The sequence below is a fragment of the Actinia tenebrosa genome, unplaced genomic scaffold (assembly GCF_029948245.1).
Source record: "Actinia tenebrosa isolate PJP-AT-01 unplaced genomic scaffold, QUT_ActTen_1.0 PGA_scaffold10__47_contigs__length_13832649, whole genome shotgun sequence".
NCBI classification, from domain to species: domain Eukaryota; kingdom Metazoa; phylum Cnidaria; class Anthozoa; order Actiniaria; family Actiniidae; genus Actinia; species Actinia tenebrosa.
Window position 1 is genome coordinate 7,945,769 of NW_028292570.1, and position 24,128 is coordinate 7,969,896.

Genomic DNA, 24,128 nt, shown 5'->3' on the forward strand with positions numbered 1-24,128 from the left:
CCCCCCCCCCAAATACAAAACAAGGTACAATTTACGAGAAAAAATACGATTAAAACCTACATCAATACAGAATAGAATAGCAAGTGAAATTCCAAAAGAAAAACAACCGAAAATTCAGCCTTTTTGTTGCAGGTGAAAATACTTCGAAGGGTGGCTTTATGGTAAGAGAAGTGGAGACAACTTAGATAAATGTATGGCCCCTAAAACAGTCTCACAATGCAATATAATGCCATCTCGACCCAATATTTTCTCAACCTCGGATAGCAGAGCCTCATAACGAAGGTAAAATATATATAAAATATAAAAATATAAAATATATTAAAAATAATACGATTTCGTTAATGCGTTTAAAGGTCTGGGAACGGGAATGGGTTGGCATCGATAACGAAAATATTTCACACTCAAATTACAAACTGCAGATTCATTTTCTCTTTTTTATTTTATATTTATATAACTTTAACGAGGGTTTATTATAACTTTGTTCCTCTATAGTGTTTGTGAAAAAAATATATGTAGAGGATGTCACACGGTGGCGCGAAGATATGAAGTTTATCTTCGAGTGGTGGAAATATTCACACGATCGAGTGAACGCAGCGAACGAGTGAAATATTTTTCACCACTCGAAGATAAACTTCATATCATATAGACAAATCCACAAAGAAAAACTATGATTACAACGCTCCTCAAGTGAGCGGGAAAACATCGCAAGTGACGTCATCGATATCCTCACTAGTGAAGATATGGAACTTCCAATATAAAATATGTTACTCAGGTCCCGGATGTAGTTTGTACGAAAAATACGAGTGCCGTATTTCCCGGTAAAACACTCTATAAATATACATATATATACATGTAAAAAGAGTATAAATACCAGTTAAAAAATTTAAAAACTAACTATATATAGAAGAGATAACTAGCTAAAAACTAGTGTGGGCTGCGTCGGTGTTTCAGTAATGAAACAGTAATGATAAATATACATATATACATGTAAAAAAAGTAAAAATACAAGTTAAAAAAATCAAAAAACTAACTATACATAGAAGAGATAATTAGCTAAGAACTAGTGTGAGCTGCGTCGGTGTTTCTAATGAAACAGTAATGATAAAAGGGTAAATTTTACATCGTGAAAAGATGAAAAAACTTACTGACATTTCGGACGCTAGTCCTTCGTCGGAGTAAACGCATACAGTCAATGTCATTAACGTTGTCCACCGAAAAAAGACATTTAGACTAAAGTGAGCCTGAACTTTAAATGTAAAATTCAACTCGTGAATCGAAAATCCAGAATGCCCCGACCATTTAGTGAGGATTTAAGATGGAGAATTGTACTTCAGCGTTTGTTTTATGCCAGAACGTTCGAGGAAACACGTGATATTTCTTTTAGTCTAAATGTGTAAATGTGTAAATGTGTAAATGTGTAAATGTGTAAATGTCTTTTTTTCGGTGGACAACGTTAATGACATTGACTGTATGTAACATGCATACTAAGCCATTCATAATGATCTAAAGTTTATTGGTCATTCCGAGGTCGAGGGGGAAAATGTCGCGTATTTCGTCCCCTAACAGTCCCACAATGCACTGCAATGCGAACTCGACCCAGTATTTTCCTCAACCTCGGAATGGCTAACAGTTGTTCTAAAAAATGTTTCCAAAAAAGAAACAAACCGTGACCATCAAATGCTGAGTAAATATAAACCCATGGTTTCTCATCTGCATGCTCATGGGTTAATACGAGTACGTTGTGCTCATTATCATATGGTCTATTTTTAGCAGTCGAAATGAAGTTATTATTATCATTACAGCACGATCCAGTTTCACAAATAGTGGATAAAATTAATACTAATATTTTATATTTTTGTGTTTTACCTTAGAAAGTTAATTAAAAACATTTTGCTACTTTCTAAATTGTTTTTCTTGTTCATGAATGTTTTGAAATAAATTTGAAATTACTGGAAGTTACTCGACGACTACGTGGTTTCAGAACTTTAATCATCTAATCTTTTAACATCATCTTCTGTTACTTTTGCTTGTTCGAAATCTAGTGATAACTTTGATACAAACGTTACTATCTAAAGAAAAAAAGTGACCGTAGCCGGTGTTACTTGACTGAATGAATTTACATTAAAGCGTTTCCGTACTTATATACTACTACTTATTTATTCAAAAAGCGTGCACTAAGGTTGAGATAAAAGAATCCTATTACAGTATTCTATTGTATTCCTTTGTTCCAAAGTATTTTCGTAAACGAAACAATGAACTAGTAGCTTTTGCACATCTAATATGTCAGATATGCGGTGACTGATTCATCTGGTTCATCTTGCTCTGGAAACTTTACTTTGCAATCAAAACATATCTCAGAAAATCGAAGATTTCATCTAACAAGCTGTTACATGTCACAATACCGCCGTGCAAGGTCGAGCCTTTTTAATTCTATTAAAGCATTACCTAGAGTACGATATGATGGATTATCACTGGATTCCTTCCAAAACAAAAGCATCTGGAAGGGCTTTTCTCTTATTTCTGCATAATGGTTGTTTTCTCTTAAAATTTCTTCTATTTTATTGTTACACACTCCAAGTTTTCTACCAAGAGATTTCCAAATTTTGATGATTTCTCCAGCAAGTTCATCTAGCTCCTTTTCTGATGGTGTAAGTTCAAGGTCTCTTTCCCTTTTCCGTCTCTTTTTAGGTATGGCACCTGTAAAACGATGTACAGATAAGATATCTGTTAAAAAATGTCCAGTGTCCAATTTTTGTGAAGCGAAACAAGAGAATATGAAGTACTTAATATTCTCTCGAGTGAAATGATTTTTAAAACAATTTATGTTTTATATAGCACCTTAATAGTCAAAGGCGTTTACAAGCATGAGAGATATTTAGCATAAGGTGTCGGTACTAAGGGTTGTGATTGCCCGGGTTTCTTTACGTCTTCAGTGGTTCTTTGAAGATGTATGTGGTATGTGCAGATGAAGTGTGGAGAGACAGGATAAAGTGGCTATCTGAGCTACTTGAAAGCCTAACCGTTTGTAGATGTAATCAAAAAGGCAGCACTTTCTATTTAGTTATTCTAAGTCCCTGGGTGGCATGGTCCGGCCGGCGGGGATTGGAACTTACAACCTCCCACACAGACTCGGGCCCCGTCCACACTATGCCGGATAAATTTGAATCCGCAACTTTCCCACCGAAACCGAAAAAAAAGTTTTGCGTCCACACATGAAAACGGAGAAAATATTTCGCGTCCACACTAGTCCAATCAGAGGCGGCAAAAACGCTTCATTGCACATCTGAGCACTATCGAAGCTGAAATTGAGCCCGCGGTGAATTTTTAGCCTTCCCGCCATGTTCCCATGACAATCATGACGTCATCGTATTCGAAAAGTTCCGGATACGAAATGTTCTCCGTCCACACTGATACGGCTAACCGGCGTTTTCAAATTGTTCCACTCTGGAGACCGTGTTCGAAAAGTTCCGTTTTCGGTGAAGAATTGTTCTGGATTCGCCCGGACTAGTGTGGACGGAAGGCCTAACCGGATAAATAAAGTTGCGGATTCAAATTTATCCGGCATAGTGTGGACGTGGTCTCAACCAAATGAGCCAACCGGCACCGGGTGTCGATATTTGAAGAAAAAAAGAAGTCAGTCAGTTGACCACATAGATGGGTCAGAAGGGTGGTTGGGTCGGTCAATCAGTTTCTAAAGACAATTAGTCAAGCTTAGATACCATATCTATCACGCTATCTAAGAATTACTTCTAACGACAGCCAGTCAAGCTTAGATATCATATCTATCACGCTATCTAAGAAATACTTTGATAGGTTTTCAAACCTGTTGCTCCATTGCCGTGACTGTTCGCTTCCAACTGTTGAGTTTCAACCTGGACCTGGGACTACAAAGATATACAATAAACTCAAAAACATGCAAATACAAGGAGAAAAGGAAGGGTTGGTGGTCAATAGGGGTTTAATCTTGTACAGCTGGTTGATATACAAAGATGGAATAAAATTACTGTAACGCCTTTAAATTTCATATTGATATTTTCAAACTTGCATCCATTTAATAAGTTATCGAACGGATTCAATTTGAAAATCTCATTCAAACAATACTTATAATTTACTTACACTCTTGTTTGGTTTGGGAAACCAGTGTGAATATGTCTCCTCTCTTATTAAGGTGTCTGGGTTCGTGTCGTCCTTATGACATTCTGCTCCATCAAGCTTCAACTCTTCCTCGCTGACAAAGTGTTGACATGAATCTCTTTTACATCCCTTGGTCTTATGAGAACTGCATTTCATTTTCGACTTTGTACAGACTGGACAACGAATGCCATACTCCAATGCCATGTTTTCCACTCGAGGACACGTGTTTTCCATGGCGGCAAAGATTTCATCAAGCAATTTTCGCACGGACTGACAGAACTTAGTTACTGATGCGCCATCAATGTTTTTCTTGTTGTAGACGGTCACGCATATGGTTCGAACCCCTGAGGTAAGACATATGTCAAGCTTTCCTTCTTGTCCAACGTTGTACATCCTAATAAATGAAGCATTATAAGATGATACAAGCAAAGAATCAATCAGACAATGTAATTCTCTTTAAGTTGTTGTTGCATCATCATAACGTGGGACAATCACAGAGCGAAGTTCCAGGCTACGAGAAAATGTAGAAAAATTGTAGAAATAGCTTGGTGACAAGGACTGAAGAGAATTGCCTGACAAGTGATGCTCGAATTTCCGCAAAGCCAAGGAATGAACCCCCAATACACTCTGTCTTGTACCTATGCCACCACGCAAACGATAAGCAATGCAAGTGAATAAGTACGAAAGCAAACAAGCAAATTAACAAACAAATAAAGAATGCAAACACCCATACACGTGACGAAAGCAAAGGAAAATATTTATCATGTATTTCTACAAAATAAATGAATTGTATTAAATATACCTGCAAAAGTTCGGGCGAAGCTTTGGTAGACATTCCTTCTTGCCTTGACTTACTTTTGGCCATTCCTTCTTGCCATGTTCAGCAAGAGCTACCAACAACCTTGGAAAGATGCCAATAGGCAAGTGAACACTTTTGAAACGAATGACCATTGTTGAAGATTTCTGTTCAGCTAGCAGCTTTTCGATGTTCTCAGTTCCCTTGCTGTTACACAACATGCAAGGAACAAGGTACACTTGTTCTTCATTCAGCTTCCACGGACAAATCAGTGAGAACTTCTCCATGATCAGAAGCAAAGAGTCAACTGTGTTTTGCCCATCACTTGCTATGTCACTCCACACATGCTCTACTAGAGCTCGTTGTAAAATACCCTCGTTTTCCAGTTTTCTCCAATAAGCAGCATACGCCTTCCATTCTTCAAATGGCATGACTGTGATGACCTTAACAAACATATCAACCAACCACTGCGTATCGATGAATACTGTTCTTGTTTCTTCAAAGTAAATGATTGTCTTTAAGTCATGCAGGTAGTTTAACAGTGTCGTAAACTCGATGGATTCTATGGCTGTGTTGACGTTGCATTGGGTAGCGATCCTCATAGCTTCTTCCAAATCAACATACTTCTTCTGCTCTTTCTCTACAAGTCTTGAAAGCTCCTCCTCAAATCGCAGCCAGCTGACTGGAATATCTTCATTTACTTGGGGAAGCAATTTAGATAGTTCTTCAACATCCGTCTTCAATCTTTTGGCAGATTCATCTTGTACTTCTTTGTTTCCTGATAATTTGTTATCAACGGTGTAGACATTTGGTACAACGTGCTTGCCATAGGGGTTTTCAGGGCGAGTCAAATACTCACACAATTCTCGAGCAACTTTCTTCGGGTCTTGATTACATACATCTGCATGAGTGCAAACTACAAATACTGGTGGCAATGCCACTTGGGTTCTGTAGTCAACAGAGTCAACTTCCTTTTTCAAGTTCGTATACGATGAAATACAAGAAAGCCAAAACTCTTGAGCGTCCAAATATGTCATTTTAAAAGGATTTTTGAGTTTCCTTTCTGAGTTGCCATGCTTTACCTTTGGCTGCGCATCCGAACGAAGGTCATTTTCTAAGCTATGAACCAATATATAGATTGACTTTGAAGATATAAATAACGGGAGAATGACTTCGTAAATTTGCTGTCCAGCAAAATCAAGTGTTTTTAAGGAGATTTCGTTTTCGTTTGTTCTCTGGCCGCCCGTCTTGTCCCTGATGCGTTTTTCAAGTAAATATTGTATTTCTTTTGGAATTGGTTGTGCTAGTTCATTAAAGATTGATTCTTGTAACCCGCTTGTACTTTCTTTTACTGATTCTCCAATTTCAGGTTCTTCATGTTCTAAACCTTGTTGATTTGCATGATGGTCGGCAACCGCTTGATAATTGGTAGCAGTCTCAGCGACTAGTTTGCCTTCTCTTGTCTGATTATTTTCGAGGTTCTGAGCCGTACATTCAACAATGCGATTATTTAACAAATCATTTTTACTATCATCTTCCTCAAGCCAAAAACTATCTTGCGGTATGCAAAAGGCCTTTTGAATTACAACTCCAGTAGTGCTATCTTCAGAAGCATCGAAGTCCTCTCCTTCAAAAATAAACAAGCAAATAAACAAACATATAAATGAATAAATGAATAAATGAATAAATGAATAAATGAATAAATGAATAAATGAATAAATGAATAAATGAATAAATGAATAAATGAATGAATGAATGAATGAATGAATGAATGAATGAATGAATGAATGAATGAATGAATGAATGAATGAATGAATGAATGATTAGATTCATGTTCCCTTTTGTAACTTGAAACGGTCCCTTTTGTAACTTTTGTTCCCTTTTGTAACCCTGTTACGGTTACAAAAGGGAACAATGTTCCCTAATGTAACTTCGTGTTCCCTAATGTAACCTTGCCATGGGTGCAAAAGGGAACATTGTTCCCTAATGTAACTTTTTGGTTCCCTTTTGTAACCCCCAAAGGTTACGAAAGAGATCAAGCGTACCCTTTTGTAACCTTAGTTGTTCACATTGATGAGGTTCCTATAATAAACTCTAAAAAGCTACTTTTACCTGAAATCTCGCAAAAATAGCATGAATATACTTTTTTATATGCAAAAAAAGGAGAGATTTAACTTTGCGCATGCACTTTGCTAACCAAGTCAAACATATAGCGAAATATAAAAGTATCAGTTCTCAAATTTTAATAAAATTGTTATTTTTGAAGGTATTATTATTAGCTACCATTATTAAAGCTATCAATGTGCATTATAAATAGCTAAAGAAATATCGAATATGGTCCCACATTAAATAAAGATGGTCTTAACTATAGCTGATGCAAATTCGTATCTAAAACTTCGTACGTATGAGAGGGTTTTTCTTACGCGAGGTAAGTTAATATTTCCCAACATCATGCGGATGAAATGCTCCAGATATTTGTAAGGGAGCCCCCCATAGCTGCCCAGAATATCTGGTAACACATGTGAGGGAAGGTTAGAGAGAAGTAAGCAAAACTGCTGCTTCATTTCGATTTTTAAATCATTAATTTATAGTAACTGTTGGTCTGCAGAAGATGGAAAGTAAGAGCACATCAAGAAAATCTCACCCTTGTCCGGTTTGTTCTAAATCTATTGTCCATCTACCAAGACATCTACGAAATGTACACAAATGGGACGTTGAAAAGTCGAGAACTGTTCTTTCTACGTTTGATCTTCGCGCTAAGTCAGCAAAAAAAGAAAAATCGCGTATCCATAGACGAAGAGTGTGTCCGTACCCTGGATGTAGTGCCGTTGTGAGAAAACTCCATAATCATCTTCAGGGAAAGCACAAGATGAACCGCAATGATGACAGTTATAAGCACTATCTGCAAACGGCCACTCTTGAGGAACTTGAGGTTAACACGAAGGAGATGGAGGAGAACATTGTTTCTACAGCTGGTTCAACTAGTTCCGAAAGCTCTGTCGTTGTGCTCACACCACAAGAAAGATCAGATATAGCGAAACGAATCATGAAAGGTCCTAATGTGGCCGATGAGTCGTCTGGGGAAAGTGAGAACTCAGATGTCATACCATCATCCATTGAAAAGAACGTACCAGCTCTGAGAAAGAGAAAGGTCAAAGACCAAACATCAATGCACGAAGAAGATACCTCTAGTGAAAGTGACAGCTATGTCGACGATTTCCAAGATCCCGAGTGGTTTGCTGATGAACAGAGCGAGGAAGAGGAAGAAGATGAGGAAGATGAGTCTGGGGAAGAGGAGGAGGAAAACGAGATGGAGTCTGGGCTGAGTGATTCCAGCCAAGTTGCAGCTACTAGCAACGCAACAGTAGAGAAAATCTTAGAAGGATTCAAAACATGGCTTCAAGGGATTGACGGAGGACGTAGAGACCTTCAAACATCCCGAAAATACTGTTCACAAGTCTCGGCAATAATACGTGCTGTCGACCCAGTACAAGGGACTGTTGCTTCTCTGTTAGATATGAAAAACCTTCGTGACAAATGGCTAACTCCCCTGGAGAAGAAAAGAAAACCTGGTACATGCAAAAGCTATCTTGGTTTTTTGTCAAAGTTCCTACGATTCCTGATAGTAGAGAATCCAAGTGAAATAGTACAAAATCAAGAACATGCTCAGAAGGTCAAAGAGCAAGTTAATGAATGGATGAGTTCATACAATGGCCCTATTGCACAGCGTCGCTGGGAAAAGCAAATAGAGGATCTCGAGAAGCTAATAACACCTGCAGATATTCAGACATTCGAAAAATCAGATAATGCACGTAAAGCAGTATCAATCTTGGGAAAAAGCATTGGTTCTACTGGTGATGTCCCACCGACTCAATCAGAGTATTGCCTTGTTCGTGACTTCCTCTTAACAAGTCTTAGCATTAACAACGCATGCCGGGCTGGGCCATTGTCTGGTATGACCATGGGAGAGCTGAGTAAGGCCAAGAAAGAAAAGGGATCATATGTGGTGACAGTCTTCAATCACAAGACCTTAAAAGCGCATGGTCCAGCCACAGTGGTACTAAGTGAAACACTAAACAAATGGGTTCTTGTCTTTGTGGTGCACATGCGCAACCATATTCCTGGAGCTTCACGTCGAAAGGATGAGCACGTTTTCCTAAGTTGGTCTGGAAAAGCGATGTCTTCATCTATGGTCTCAGCACAAATTAACTCTTTGTGGCAGAAGTGTACAGGTAATCGTAAAGAAAGGGTAAATGCCGCTTCCTTCAGGAAAGCAGCTGTTTCTGTCGTTCATGAAAACCATTTTCATCTTAAAGGCAAACTTGCTGATCTAATGAGTCACAACCAGAAGACAGCCGAGAAGTTTTACCTCATCAGACAAAAGCAGAAAAATGCCGCCAAAACATCAGAGAGCTTACAAGATATCTGGAAAGGAAAATCAGCTAGAGATACACGTAATGGCAAGAGCTGCCAATCCATTACTGGTGAAGCGAACGAAGCAGAAAGTGATTGTAAGGAGAAGGGGGAAGAAATGGCACAAGAAAATGTAAGCGCACATGCAGATTTGAAAGAGGGAACACCTACCTCGCCTGTTGATCGACATGCTTGGACAAAAGCAGAAGAAGACGAGCTCGTTAGAGTCTTTAAGAAAAATATAGAGGAAAGAAGCATCTCTCTAGAAGAGACAAGAGACAGAATTAAAGACAATAACATTCTAAAGAAGATCAGAGATACCAAAGTGCGTGACAAAGTCCGTTCATTGTTTATCAAGTTCGTTGGTGATGACAACTGTGTTCAGCTTCCAAGTGAAGTGGAGACCGTAAACGACAGAGTAGAGCGTCTGATGAATGACATCGAATTGGCGCCGTCACTTTCTCTTTTCTCAAGGAGCTCTCGCAAGGGAGGAGCCTTTTCAGATGCGCAGACCACTACTATAGTAAATCTGTTTCACGATCTCGTCACAACTACTGCTGCCATTGAAAAATCTTCAGTGATGAAGCGCATCGAGGAAGATCCAGAAGCCAAGAGTCACCTTTCTGGGTTCACTGCTCTTCAAATATGTGACAAGTATATACAGACTAGCAGAGCGTACGGACGTGATTAACTCAGCTCCTGTTTTTTTCTGTTTTTTTTTTTCCTTGAATGAGCACTTATATGTTTATGTAAACGTTCGTTTCTGGTGGCTGAGTGCTTCTTGGGGAGTTATTTTGTTTCACTTGGTGTTAAGTTCTGAATTTTTGCTGAAATGTCTTCGAGCGAAGGAATCACCACGAGGAGCCGTGCTAGATCCGAAGGAGTTATGGATTCACTTTCTCCGGAGCTCAAGGATGAAATAATGAATACCGTTAGAGATGCGATTATTACAGCTATGGCGGAGGTGAATAATTCCTACAAAGAGAAAATTCAAAGTCTTGAACAGAGAATTGATGGTTTGGAAGCACAAGTACTTGAGCTGTCGCTACAGCAAAATAAGGTATCTCTGAAAGCAAACGACAACGAACAATACAGTCGAAGGCATAATGTTAGAATAGCTGGATTTCTGGAGGAAGATGGCGAGAATTGCGTCGATAAGGTTATCAATTTCTGTAACGAAAAAATAAAATTAAAACTGTCTTCGAATGACATTGATAGAGCCCATCGTGTGGGAAAACCAAAGTCCAATAAACCTCGAGCAATTATCGTCCGCTTACAGGCACATCGTCATAAGGTTGCAATATTGAAGAACAGAAGGAATCTGAGGGGAACTAATTTCTATGTCAATGAGGATTTGACAAAAGAAAACCAGGTGCTGTTCTCTCAAGCTAGAAGGAGTGGAAATGTAAAGAGTGCCTGGACCATTGATGGTAAAATCTTTGCTAAGCGAAAAGATGATGATAAAATATACATGGTCTCTTCTTTTTTTGATCTCACCAAGTATAATCTAGGTGTTCCAATGCCCAAGTAAGTCTTGGTTACCAGATGAGTCTCGCTGACTTTAACTTATTGACACTATGAACTCTATAGAACATTATAATTCGTTTCTTTATATTATTTCATTAGCTTCTTTTTGTGTGTTCTATTTTTGCTTTACTAGTTATTATATTTTACGAAATCTGATGCAGTTTGAGGTAAGTTTTATTTATATTTTTCTGTTATTTCTTGATAATGGGAGTTAATCTTGAAATTTATAGAGCAGCGATAGGTTTCTTTAATGCACTAAAAATTTCGAAACTAAGATTTGCATTGAATTTAAATTTCTTATGTGTGTTTGTTTTAGGTATGTTGTTATCTAATTTCTTTTTCCTGAGTTTAATTTTGGCGAATGATATCGAAACTAATCCGGGTCCAAATTATTCTAATCTGTTTAATTTTGGCCACTTGAATGTTAGGAGCTTGTTAGCTGGAGATAAGCTAGATGAAATATCTTTTCTACTTAAAGACAAAAAAATTAGTATTTTTGGAATGACTGAAACCTGGCTTAGCGATCGTATTTCTAATGACAACCTTTTTATTCAAGGTTACAATACAATTATTCGACTTGATCGACACGGAAGAATAGGGGGCGGTGTCGCATTTTATACATCTGACTCTCTATTGGTTAAACAAAGAGCTGACTTGTTAATTGCCGGTTTTGAATGTCTTTGGATCGAATTCAAACTGAAACAATTTTATTTCTTGTGTGGAGTTTGTTATAGACCGCCAGATAATGATCTTGCCTCTGTAACAAACTTTTTCGATCATTTCCAGTCAGTTTTGGATAGGATAAACCAAATGCCAAAAAGGTATAAGATTGTAGTTCTTGGCGACTTTAATGCTCACTATGATGTTGTACATTCATCAGAAAGTACTAGTATAGGCTTTCAATTTCGCAGCTTTCTTGAAAGAAATAGTCTTACACAATTGATTACTGAACCAACCCGGGTGACTCATAATAGTTCAACAATTTTGGATCTTTTCATTACAAATTGCCCAAATTCTTTTACAGAATCTGGAATTTTGAGCCCACCGTCTAATTGTGACCACTCTGTTATTTTTGCCAAAATAAATATCGCAAATCACGCTTCTATTTCTTTTAAAAGAGACGTTTGGGACTTTAGTAATGTTGATACTCGTAGACTTAATGGTGAATTGCTTCGTGCTGACTTGCATAGTTTGTTAGAAGACGCTACTGATATTGATGAAGTCTATGGTAATTGGTTTGCTCGATTTCGTTCTATTGTAGAAAAGCATATTCCATTCAAATCTGTCACAATTAGGCCTAATGATAAACCGTGGATGAATAATAAGGTACGGTTATCTATCAAAAAACGTGATCGATTACTTCGTATTCATAACAGCGTTAAATCAGATCTCTCTTGGGAGCGCTACCGCCGTCAACGTAATTATACCGTGTCTTTAATAAGGTTTGTTAAAAAATCTTATTATGTAAAAGCAAACAAGGATCTAAGTGATCCTGCGATTAATGCTAAGAAATGGTGGTCGATTACTAAACGTCTTTGTGGTAGCACAGCCTCTTCAATTCCCACTATAGTGGAAGATGAGGTTCCTATTGTTGATCCTAAGGCCAAGGCCTGTCTGTTTAACGATTTTTTTGTTTCCCAGACATCACTACCAGATTCTGATAGTTTACCACCTTCATTACCGCCATTTTTGGCGGGTGTTTCGATTTCCAATGTTATAGCAATGAAAGATGAAGTTTTGAATTTAATGAAAAGTGTTGATATTTCCAAAGCGTGTGGGCATGATGGCATCGGTAATAGAATTATAAAACTTTGTGCTGATGGTTTCCATGACTTCTTTACTGGTTTTATTAATTTGTCGTTTACACTAGGTAAATATCCCAAGGAGTGGAAACGTGCAAACGTCATTCCCCTATTTAAAAAAGATAATCGCCAGTTGAAAATAAATTATCGACCAGTTTCACTTTTACCTTCTTTATCAAAACTATGTGAAAAGGTTGTGTTTTTACGTCTTTACGAGTATTTAATTGATATTAATTTTTTGTACAAATATCAATCCGGGTTTAGGCCAGGTGATTCAACCGTAAATCAACTTACTCATCTTGTACATCTAATTTATCAAGCTTTGGACAAGGGGAAAGATGTCAGAATTGTCTTCTTGGATATAAGTAAGGCATTTGACAAAGTTTGGCATGCTGGTTTACTTTGTAAGCTAGAGGCACTTGGTGTTAAAGGTATGTTGTTACAGTGGATTGAGAGTTATTTGTATAGGAGGGAACAACGTGTTGTAATAGAGGGCCAATGTTCTGCTTGGAGAGTTATTGGGGCAGGTGTTCCACAAGGATCTGTCTTAGGCCCACTTCTTTTCTTAGTTTATATAAATGATATTGTATCTGGTCTTAACTCTCTTCCTTATATATATGCAGATGATACTACTCTCTTTGAAATTGTAGATAAACCCTACTTATCAGCTGACAGACTTAACCGTGATCTTTCCAGCATTAGTGATTGGTCTCATAAATGGAAAGTTACATTAAATCCTTCTAAATCACGGTGTATCACTTTTTCTTTGAAACGTGAAAATGACCCTCACCCCGACCTTTTTTTGGATGGAAGAAGGGTTGACGATGTCAAAACCCATGAGCATCTTGGGGTAACTTTGACTAGTAATATGACTTGGAAAGAGCACGTTGTAAAGAAAAGTGACAAAGCATATAAACGACTTAATTTACTGAAATCTTTAAAGTATAAACTAAATAGATCAACTCTCATTTGTTTATATAAAAGTTTAATTAGGTCTCTTTTGGAATATGCTGACGTTATTTGGGATAATTGCTCTAAAGCTGAAGTGGAATTGTTAGAACATATTCAGTACGAATCTGCCAGAGTGGTCACTGGTGCAATTAAAGGAACTAGTTCTAAACTTTTACGTGAGGAATTAGCGTGGGATGAGTTAAGCTCTAGACGTAAAGTTCATAAACTTGTACATTTTTATAAAATTGTGTCAAATGCGACCCCTCTCTATCTTTCCGAGTTACTTCCTTCCACAGTTTATCAGCAATCAAAACGCGCTCTCAGATCAAATTCTAATTTCTGTCTTTTTCCTTGTAGGACAGAACGTTTTGCACAGTCTTTTTTTCCGTCGGTTGTTAAATTATGGAATTCTTTGGATCTACAAACTAGGAATATAGGATCTTTGCAAACTCTTAAAAACGAGATTTGTGACAAATTCTTTTCCCCAAAATATAACAAATTATTTGATTATTCCTTTTCCAGAACAGCGTCTATTCTACACACCCGGCTTAGACTAGAAGCGTGTGCTTTAAATGAGTATTTGTTTCGTATCAATTGTTCGCCTTCTCCGAAATGTGTTTGTGGGACTTCGAATGAAACAGTAATGCACTTTTTCTTTGTATGTCCTCGATTCGCTGCTCAACGTTCTTCTTTTCTTACCTCAATTGCACAGATTTGTGGATCATTGTGGACAAATTTGTTCTCAAAAAAGCAAAAATTAAATTGTTTACTTTATGGCTTTAAGGAATTAGACTTAAAAAGTAATTGTAAACTATTTTCTGAAGTTCAAAAATATATTCTAGCTACTAATCGTTTTCAATCTGACTTTGATGCTACATAGTTTTTTTTCCCCCTATTGTTATCTCATTATAAGATTGTTGTACTAATTTTAGTTCGTATTTATTGTGTATTTATTGTACTTATTTTCTAATTTCCGCTTTTGCTATTTATTATTTATATTGTAAAATTGACGTAAGCCCCCTTGTTAAGTCTCGTTGCTTTTGGGGCAAATGTTATGATAAATATGTTTAAATAAAAAATTAAAAAAATATGTGACAAGATCCGAACAGAGCGTCGACGATTAACAAAGTCTTCGCTTAACACAAAAAGGAATAAGAAGTAAGTGCCAAAAATAAGAAAGAGTCCGAAGAACAAAGAAATGATATGATCGTTCGCATTGGTAAAAGAGAATCTAAAGAGCATCCCGTAGTAGTCAATCGATAAAAATCGATAGAAATCAGCTGATTTGTATCGATTTTTATGGGAAATCGTTTAAAATCGATAAAAAAAATTAACAAACTCCTAGTTTGTGTCAAGCTATGGTTACGAAAGAGTAATTGCCGGTGGTGTAAATCCGTAGCCACACGACCCTCGTACGATCATCGATAGAAATTGTTCAAGACATAAATCGAAAAAAAATCGATATGTATATAATCAATCAATCGATAAAAATCGATACAAAAATTTAGTGTGAGTTCGATTTTTAACGATTGATAGATACAATCGATATCAATCAAATCAGCGGTATCGATTGTTATCGATTTATCGATTGGCAAAATCGATATCGATTTTTATCGATTGACTACTCCGGGAGAGCATACATATTGACACTGTTGACATTATAGACAACTTCTTGTGTTACATTGGTAAAAACCTTTTTAAAAGCTTAGTATGTACGTCCAAAGATGAAATATAGGTCTAAACTGCTTACATAAATAGTCATTCATAGCTAGTTTCATATTGACACTGTTCGGTTGACGTTTATAGAGAACTTGTTGTGTTACTTAAAGACTTGGTAAACGCCTTTTAAAAGCCTATTATACGTTCAAAGTTGAAACATCGGTATAGACCTGCTTTCGCATGTATAGCTTGGTATCAACAGCTAAGATATTATTCTTAGCCAGTTAAGAACATGTTCTCCTCTTGTAAACAGGTGATAGCATTAATTTGTGTTTATAAAAATGACTGTTTTCAGTTTTTATTCAAGTTTTAAGGCAAGTTTTCAAAAATAATGAGGAATTAACCTAAATAAAATGTATTGTGTTTTCCAAAAATGTTTTCTGTCCATAGTACCCTATATGTTCCCTTTTGTAACTTTTGTCATAAATTTGCGCTTTAGATGTGTCGAGAAGAAAAAAATACAGCACTTTTGATATTAAAAATTTCTTCGTAAGTTATTCAGGAATTGTGCATTATACAGTGATACTTGCTCACACAAGAGTTGGCAGTTAACCGTGTACTTCGTAGTAAACTACAGTGAATCGCACGAAAGCAAAAAATTTACGAATTTGCGCAAACCCTTGTTTTTTGCATCCTTACACAAAATATCCCATAACTTTAAGACACTTTAGCTATTTGCTTTGAAACTTGAGCAGATTTTATAGATACTATTGGTCTATATACTCCATAAAAATCAAAAGAAAATATTTACGATAAGGTATGTTTTGGATACTTTTTGTAAGTAAGGTAGTTTTTACGTGTCTTGTGAAATTTCTCAACCATACTCGACCTCATCAGTCATATAACGAAAATTAAAACTTGAGTGGATTCTTGGCGGCAAGATAACATTATTAAGGCTTTGTCTTTATTGAATATTGATCTTGTTTTGGATTTCTGAGGTTTTTTCTTTGTTGAATCCACGAACATGTTCCCTTTTGTAACTTTTTTTGCTTATTTTCCTTCCTTCTCTGGCAATTAAAAACAGTTGATCAGCCCACCATATAAGGGTATGACAGGGGCCAACACACTACTAAACCACCTTGGTTCCATCTGCTCTGATTGCTATGGTTAGCACAAAGGTGAAGTTGAAAAAATGTTACACTAGGGAACAACGATGAATCTAAGAATGAATAAATGAATAAATGAATGAATGAATGAATGAATGAATGAATGAATGAATGAATGAATGAATAGATGAATAAATGAATAGATGAATAGATGAATAGATGAATAGATGAATAGATGAATAGATGAATAGATGAATAGATGAATAGATGAATAGATGAATAGATGAATAGATGAATAGATGAATAGATGAATAGATGAATAGATGAATAAATAAATCGTTCCCTCACACAACAAATCACACTTTTTATCCATGCCTTATTTCTAAGATATCCCCTCTTTGAAAAAAATCAATGGTAATCTGTCATTAAATACCTTTTAAAGATTTCAACAGGCTTGTCTTTCCTGCACGGGGTGGTCCTACTACTGTTACCAGCACACGCCTATTTTTTGTTTTACCCCTTGTAAGGGCTTCTTTGTAAGCTTCCAAGGCCTCAGAACTACTGGCAAGAAACTCAGGAGGTTTTGTTGTAGCTGCTTCTGCTCCTGCTTCTGCTTCTGCTTCATCATGAAATGAATTAACATCAGAGTGTAATCAATATCAATCATTGTCCTTAATATACAATAGAGCACCGAAGTGATGATTTCACAAAGATATTTCTAATAACTTTAAGATTTTGGTAATAGAATTCTGGAAATGCATTTGGTGATGACATTAGTAATCCAGCAAAAGCTCTTTAAAATAAGTAAGAACCAAATTGTTTTGAAGTCAGTAACAGTCATGTGATTATGTCTTGCAAATGGCCTCCTATTAGTGACTTCATTAACTCTGAATCATTAGAGTGAAGGCATTTAACCCGTGAAATAAAAATTATTAGTCAATGTGTAATAATCAAATAGACACAAAAGAAAACAATGGAATTAGGGTCTACTAAAGTGTATTAGTCTAATATCTATTGCACGGGTTTAATGACTTAACTCTAGTCAAATAGACACAAAAGAAAACAATGGAATTAGGGTCTACTAATGTGTATTAGTCTAATATCTATTGCACGGGTTTAATTACTTCACTCTAGTCAAATAGACACAAACGAAAACAATGGAATTAGGGTCTACTAAAGTGTATTAGTCTAATATCCATTTCACGGGTTTAATGACTTCACTTTAATAAGTTGAAGAAGTATTATTATAAGTAATGGCATGTCATATGCTTACTTTGTAATAAAAATCAGCATGTGAGATGAGTGTTCTATGTTGCAAATATAGAATGTAGTAGTAGTGCATGTGGAGGGAACCTCACAGAAGAGCCTCCTATGGGGAGTGAATTGGTTGTAAAATAAGTTTTTTTAATAAGCTTATTATGAGTTTTAATATTATGATTACAGAAAAACATCAATCAAAATATAGTTCTCTTTGGTTAACCTTTCAAAGAGTCATGGAGTTGATTACCATACAGTACTCTAGAAAATCCTGAATATGAAATTTCTTTGTTACCTGTGCACTACTAGCTCTGGAATGCCAAGACTTATAAAGTCACACTAATTGATGGGTTGCAAGCATTCCCAAGAGAGTCAAAAGACAAAAACATGGCGGCCATCTTGGTACCGTTAAAATGGATGCTAATGAGAAGTCTTTTGTTAAAACGCAACAACATGGCCGCAAAGAGGTGACATGCAATCAAAGAAGGGGTTGAACAAATGCACGACGACTACACTCAGTGGGTCCCACAAGTGCTATGGGGTCTTGAACAGTGTCTAGTAGGGAGTCATTGCGTCAAGTATAAGATTTCTACTTGGTCAATGTGACCCATTCATGTAAAAAGTTGAAAAAACCATTGAAGGGTCTATTTTGTATTGTGAGAGGGACTATATATAGGGCTGTTTGTACCAAAGCTAGACCATGAAAAGTTATGCATCATGTTTAATTGATCTAACTCAATGTCTTTGGGGTCTGTAATGCATGATGGTAAATCTGCTTCTCTGATGCTATTAGTTCTTCATTAACCCTTTGAACTTGACTTTCAAATGATTTACTATTATTATAGTACACTCAACAAAATTACTCGACTCTGATTGGTCGAGAGGAGTACAATTATAGCGTTAATTGTACTCCGTAGGAGTACCGAATTAAGTCGCTATGGCAACACGGCCAAAACAATGTCAAAACAATTATTTTCTATCATTTTGTACTTAAAAAGCATAAATAAAATTTTAAAGCCGTAAGAACTAATCTTTTTTATGTATTTCAGTTGCACGATGGACTGGAAATCGGCCGCCAAATAGACAAAGATGAACGGCGTCGCTTCGCATTTTTTACTGAAATTTTGTTGAGTGAACTATAAACAAAAAATCGCACGATCTTCTCGTACAATTTGGAATTAATAGACACTCGTAATGTTTTGAAAGTTCTTTAATTGTACTCGCCTAAAGGCTCGTGCAATTACAAGAACTTTCAAAACATTACTCGTGTCTATTAATTTCCAAATTGTACTCGAGATCGTGCGATTTCCTATACGAATTGTACTTGTCAAAAGTAAAAATCTCCACATGTGGAGCTATTAAGAGTAGGTCTCTGTAAGACTCAAGCAAAGTGGGAAATGAAATTTTTTGACCACCCTTGAAATTTGGTGTGTGAGTAGGCCTTTATATGGGATTCACAAAAACAACAACAATTTGGTCACCAAATGTATTGTTGCCATGGAAACGGCAAGTGTTTTATGAGACCTTAATTTCCAATTTTTGGAATAAATTAAACCCACTCGAAGGTAAGATTCAATGCTGTGTTTCTCATACATGTTAAACTTAATTTCCTTAAAACTTTCGTCAATTATAAAGTATCTTTTCTAGTTTAGAAAAATACCAATTATTGTTAGTTTGTTATTTTGTACATGAAATATTCGTGCTTTCAAGTAACCAATGTATCAACTGTTTTAGCAACAAGATAAAATGGTCAAAATGTTTTTTGGTCGTTCTCCAAAAGTATTGCATTTCTAATATAGAGGCTTGGTGGGACGTTTTCTGAAACATTGAAGTTACCAAATCGTGCAAAATCTCTGCGGGTACAATCATCTTTAGTCCTTGGATAGTCAAATTATAAGGCCTAAAATTCAAAATGTCCTAAATTCAACCATATCAAAGCTTCGAAAATTAGCACCAAAAAGATGCCAATAAGCTAAACAAGCATTAAAGGTTGAAGGGTAATACCTAAATAACAAAATTATAGAAAAAAAATAATGTTCTAGTCTGCAAACACGGTAAAAAAATTTTTTATCCAAAGTAAACAATAGGCTATTGGCAACTTCCGTCATTTTCAACCTACCTTTATCGTTTCATTGTGACTTTTGTGGCGCTCAACTTTTTCACAAGGAAATGTTTCTTGGAGACTCACTAAGCATTTAGCAAACTAACCTTGGTCATAAAGAGCTAAAATCCAAGCAATAATTAAGTGGTTCTATAAAGGATTACAACAGAATACACAAGTCATCGAATTCTCGTCAGTTCGAAGCAATACATCATTTATAGTTTCTTCGAGCTTCAAAATTCCTGTATTTCGTGACAGAATTACCTGTAAGCTGTTATTTAACATGAATGCTGAACTTTTGAAGGCTACAAAGTAAAAAAATGTGCTTATTTTGAGAATATTTGAAAGAAAGAATTCTTGATCTAAAGTTGTTGTTCTCATTTTCAACCGCTGACCGGAAGTTTGGAAAAATGAATGAGACAGATTTTGTGGTGACCAGACATCTTCAAACATTCGGTATTAGCAAATGTACTCACTTAGTCAATGAATCCAATTTATTACTCTGCCGCGCAGGTAAGTATAATTACAGGTATTTCATGTTCAGCCAAATATGGCCCATTTTAACTCACATATTACAACATTCAATCTTATATGTGTACAATTCGCTGACCGGAAGTTTGGAAACTGATGATTTTCTCTGATTGGACCTGACAATTCGAGAGACATCCTCTCCAGTAAATGCCAAGCTTATCACGATGGTGGTTGCATATACAAATTTATTAAAATCTTCTAGTGATATGATTGTCAAAAACTCCTGTTGCGGGGTTAACTTGCAACGGCAGATCTAGGGGAGGGGTGCATGGGGATTTTGTTCCCCTTCCCCCTAGATCCCTAGATGAGCTGTTATCTACTGCATTATTGGGGTTTGAGTTTGTAAGCAAAGGGTGCACCCCCTCCTAAAACGAAAATCATGGATGGTGTCTCCCCCAATAGAAAAAATCCTGGATCCGCCCCTGACTTGCACGGCAATTATATACCAGCATGCGAAGAATAAATTCTTGACAAGAGCGCAGTGAAAACAGAAGTGAAAGATCGTCAAGGTAGTCGGCATGCATGCTTCGAATAACGTTTTTGCTTCGTTGTTTTTTTAAAATACTTTATCACAAGATATACCCCTCTCTTCCGCTACTAAAAACTCCGTTCCTACAACTCTATTTTCACATAAACTTGTCAAAATAGGAATTCGAAACTAAATTATTAACTTTAAAGGGGGACTAACATGAAAATCCTCCGAAATTTAATTTGACTAAAACTTCAATCGAATAATCTTTAACGGCTTAATAATCACTGGTTAAATTATTATTTTTTATATTCCAATGGGAAGTATTATATTTTTATGAATTTTATAGGTGTCTGTGACGTCATAAACTCAACACCAAACATCGCTCCATACATTTCTTTGTAAATAATTTCATGTTTTACTCTTTTTCTATTAAACACAAAGGTCCGCTGAAAACTTAACTTTCGAACTTGTGGTTAGACTGAGTATAAAACTAGCGGAAATTTTGATTACAAAATACAAAGAAATGTATGGAGCAATGTTTAGTGTTGAGTGTATGACGTCACAGACTCCTATAAAAATTGGTAACATATAATACTTCCCACCCAAATATCAGAAAAAAACTTTAACCAGTGATTATTAGACCTGTAAGGGTTATTCCAGTAAAGGTTTCAGCAGAATTAAAATTTGGATGATTTTCGTGCTGGTCCCCCTTTAATTATATTGTAGAAAAGAATAAGGTCGATAAATGGCATAACACAAATTGAAGTCATTAACAAATGGCTGAACATGAAATACCTGTAATTATACTTACCTGCGCGGCAGAGTAATAAATCGGATTCATTGACTAAGTGAGTACATTTGCTAATACCGAATGTTTGAAGATGTCTGGTCACCACAAAATCTGTCTCATTCATTTTTCCAAACTTCCGGTCAGCGGTTGAAAATGAGAACAACAACTTTAGATCAAGAATTCTTTCTTTCAAATATTCTCAAAATAAGCACATTTTTTTACTTTGTAGCCTTCAAAAGTTCAGCATTCATGTTAAATAACAGCTTACAGGTAATTCTGTCACGAAATACAGGAATTTTGAAGCTCGAAGAAACTATAAATGATGTATTGCTTCGAACTGACGAGAATTCGATGACTTGTGTATTCTGTTGTAATCCTTTATAGAACCACTTAATTATTGCTTGGATTTTAGCTCTTTATGACCAAGGTTAGTTTGCTAAATGCTTAGTGAGTCTCCAAGAAACATTTCCTTGTGAAAACGTTGAGCGCCACAAAAGTCACAATGAAACGATAAAGGTAGGTTGAAAATGACGGAAGTTGCCAATAGCCTATTGTTTACTTTGGATAAAAAATTTTTTTACCGTGTTTGCAGACTAGAACATTATTTTTTTTGCTATAATTTTGTTATTTAGGTATTACCCTTCAACCTTTAATGCTTGTTTAGCTTATTGGCATCTTTTTGGTGCTAATTTTCGAAGCTTTGATATGGTTGAATTTAGGACATTTTGAATTTTAGGCCTTATAATTTGACTATCCAAGGACTAAAGATGATTGTACCCGCAGAGATTTTGCACGATTTGGTAACTTCAATGTTTCAGAAAACGTCCCACCAAGCCTCTATATTAGAAATGCAACACTTTTGGAGAACGACCAAAAAACATTTTGACCATTTTATCTTGTTGCTAAAACAGTTGATACATCGGTTACTTGAAAGCACGAATATTTCATGTACAAAATAACAAACTAACAATAATTGGTATTTTTCTAAACTAGAAAAGATACTTTATAATTGACGAAAGTTTTAGAGAAATTAAGTTTAACATGTACGAGAAACACAGCATTGAATCTTACCTTCGAGTGGGTTTAATTTATTCCAAAAATTGGAAATTAAGGTCTCATAAAACACTTGCCGTTTCCATGGCAACAATACATTTGGTGACCAAATTGTTGTTGTTTTTGTGAATCCCATATAAAGGCCTACTCACACACCAAATTTCAGGGGTGGTCAAAAAATTTCATTTCCCACTTTGCTTGAGTCTTACAGAGACCTACTCTTAATATATTCACACTTTTCTTATAATGAACAATGAAATTATAATAGCTAAGGCCTATTTTAGCTTACCTAAACTGTAACCTTCAGCTTTTACTGGGAATGGAATAAGTACGTCTTCTTTTGTTTTTTCTTCCTCTGATTGATCGCCATCGGATAAAGGGTTAGTAAGAAGTTCATCAATAGCTTTTTCCCAAGCTAATTGGGAACTTGGAGCATAAGAATGTACGATCCTCAGTAAAGCGTTTTTGATTTCTTCCCACCTGCGTATAAACTCCTCATCGGTTATACCCTCCATTTGATGGATATTCATATTTCTATAGTGCCTCAATCTTGCCAGGTCTGCAGACAAAGACATATCGCTACTGTTTGGTAGGCGATCCCAACCATTAGGTGGTGGCGATAAATGGCAGACATTTTTAAGAAGCTTAAAAAGTAAACCAAGATCCCAAGCACCTGAACTAACATGAGAGCCAGAAGGGGGAAACAGCAATTCCCATTCATACGTCGTTATCATTCTCTTCCTCCTCATCGTTTCCAAGATGTGACTATTCTTTTCTAGAGCATTTGCTAGATTTTCTGGAGGAATAAAGAAATCAAACAATTCTCTTAGAGCTCTGGTTCCTCCCGATAATATCAGTCTTAAAAGTCTACTGTAGTTACTCCATGCAAGTGAATTTCCAAAGACATCCTCAACGCTAACAGAATTGCTCATCGTGATCTTTTTTCTAAGTAGAAAACACAATTTCTTTATCTTTTACGACGCCATATTGGTCACACTAATTCAATCAATCCTAGAATTCATTGCGCACTCATTTCCTAGAAAACGTGAGACGTCATTGAGAATCGTTTATAAAGCTTTATTCTCATTATTCTTGAAGTCTACAAGTCTAGAAATAATCAGACTCACAAACAGTTTGATCGAAAAAATTTTCTTCTCCCACAAAAAAAAGAAAAAAAGAAAAACAAAAAGAAAGAAAAAGAGAAATGACGTTCCATTCGGGTTATTTTTAGACTACGTCTCTTCCTCGTTCCTAGTCTTCACCATTCCCCAATAATACGGGAAGCCCAATTACCTGGATCTACAGACTGCCGGAAGTTAAGTCGCGACATTCACGATATTATAAAATGATTCATTTAGTAATTTCGCTGTTTTCTAGTGAAATTACTGAGTAAATTAATTTTAAATGTTTGAAAATTCAGCAGCCTTTACGAGCCTTTAGCTTGAAGTTCAAAATTTCTTTTATGATGAAGATTCTATTGAACAAACCTTTTCGGTCTCGGTCGGGGTAGAGGGATTTTGTCCCTTTTTTTACCGA

At 36.2% G+C, this 24,128-nt stretch overlaps 1 protein-coding gene across 3 annotated transcripts in view; it reads right to left on the reverse strand.

Annotated features, from left to right (window-relative positions):
- The window catches only part of LOC148912940 (uncharacterized), a 53,288-nt gene extending 29,709 nt beyond the window's left edge, over nt 1-23,579 (reverse strand). Inside the window, exons 1-6 of one of the 3 annotated variants that reach the window (XM_089026722.1) lie at nt 22,882-23,579; nt 16,822-17,004; nt 4,937-6,557; nt 4,117-4,528; nt 3,824-3,884; nt 439-2,697 (exon numbers count right to left, since the gene is read on the reverse strand). In XM_089026722.1, coding sequence (XP_088882848.1) covers nt 2,387-2,697; nt 3,824-3,884; nt 4,117-4,528; nt 4,937-6,557; nt 16,822-17,004; nt 22,882-23,524 — 3,231 coding nt within the window. In that variant the 5' untranslated portion in view covers nt 23,525-23,579 and the 3' untranslated portion in view covers nt 439-2,386. Of the gene's footprint in view, nt 1-438; nt 2,698-3,823; nt 3,885-4,116; nt 4,529-4,936; nt 6,558-16,821; nt 17,008-22,881 lie in introns of those variants that run through there. The other 2 variants (XM_089026721.1, XM_089026723.1) reach the window with 2 other exon arrangements.
- Between the last annotated feature and the right edge of the window lie 549 nt (nt 23,580-24,128).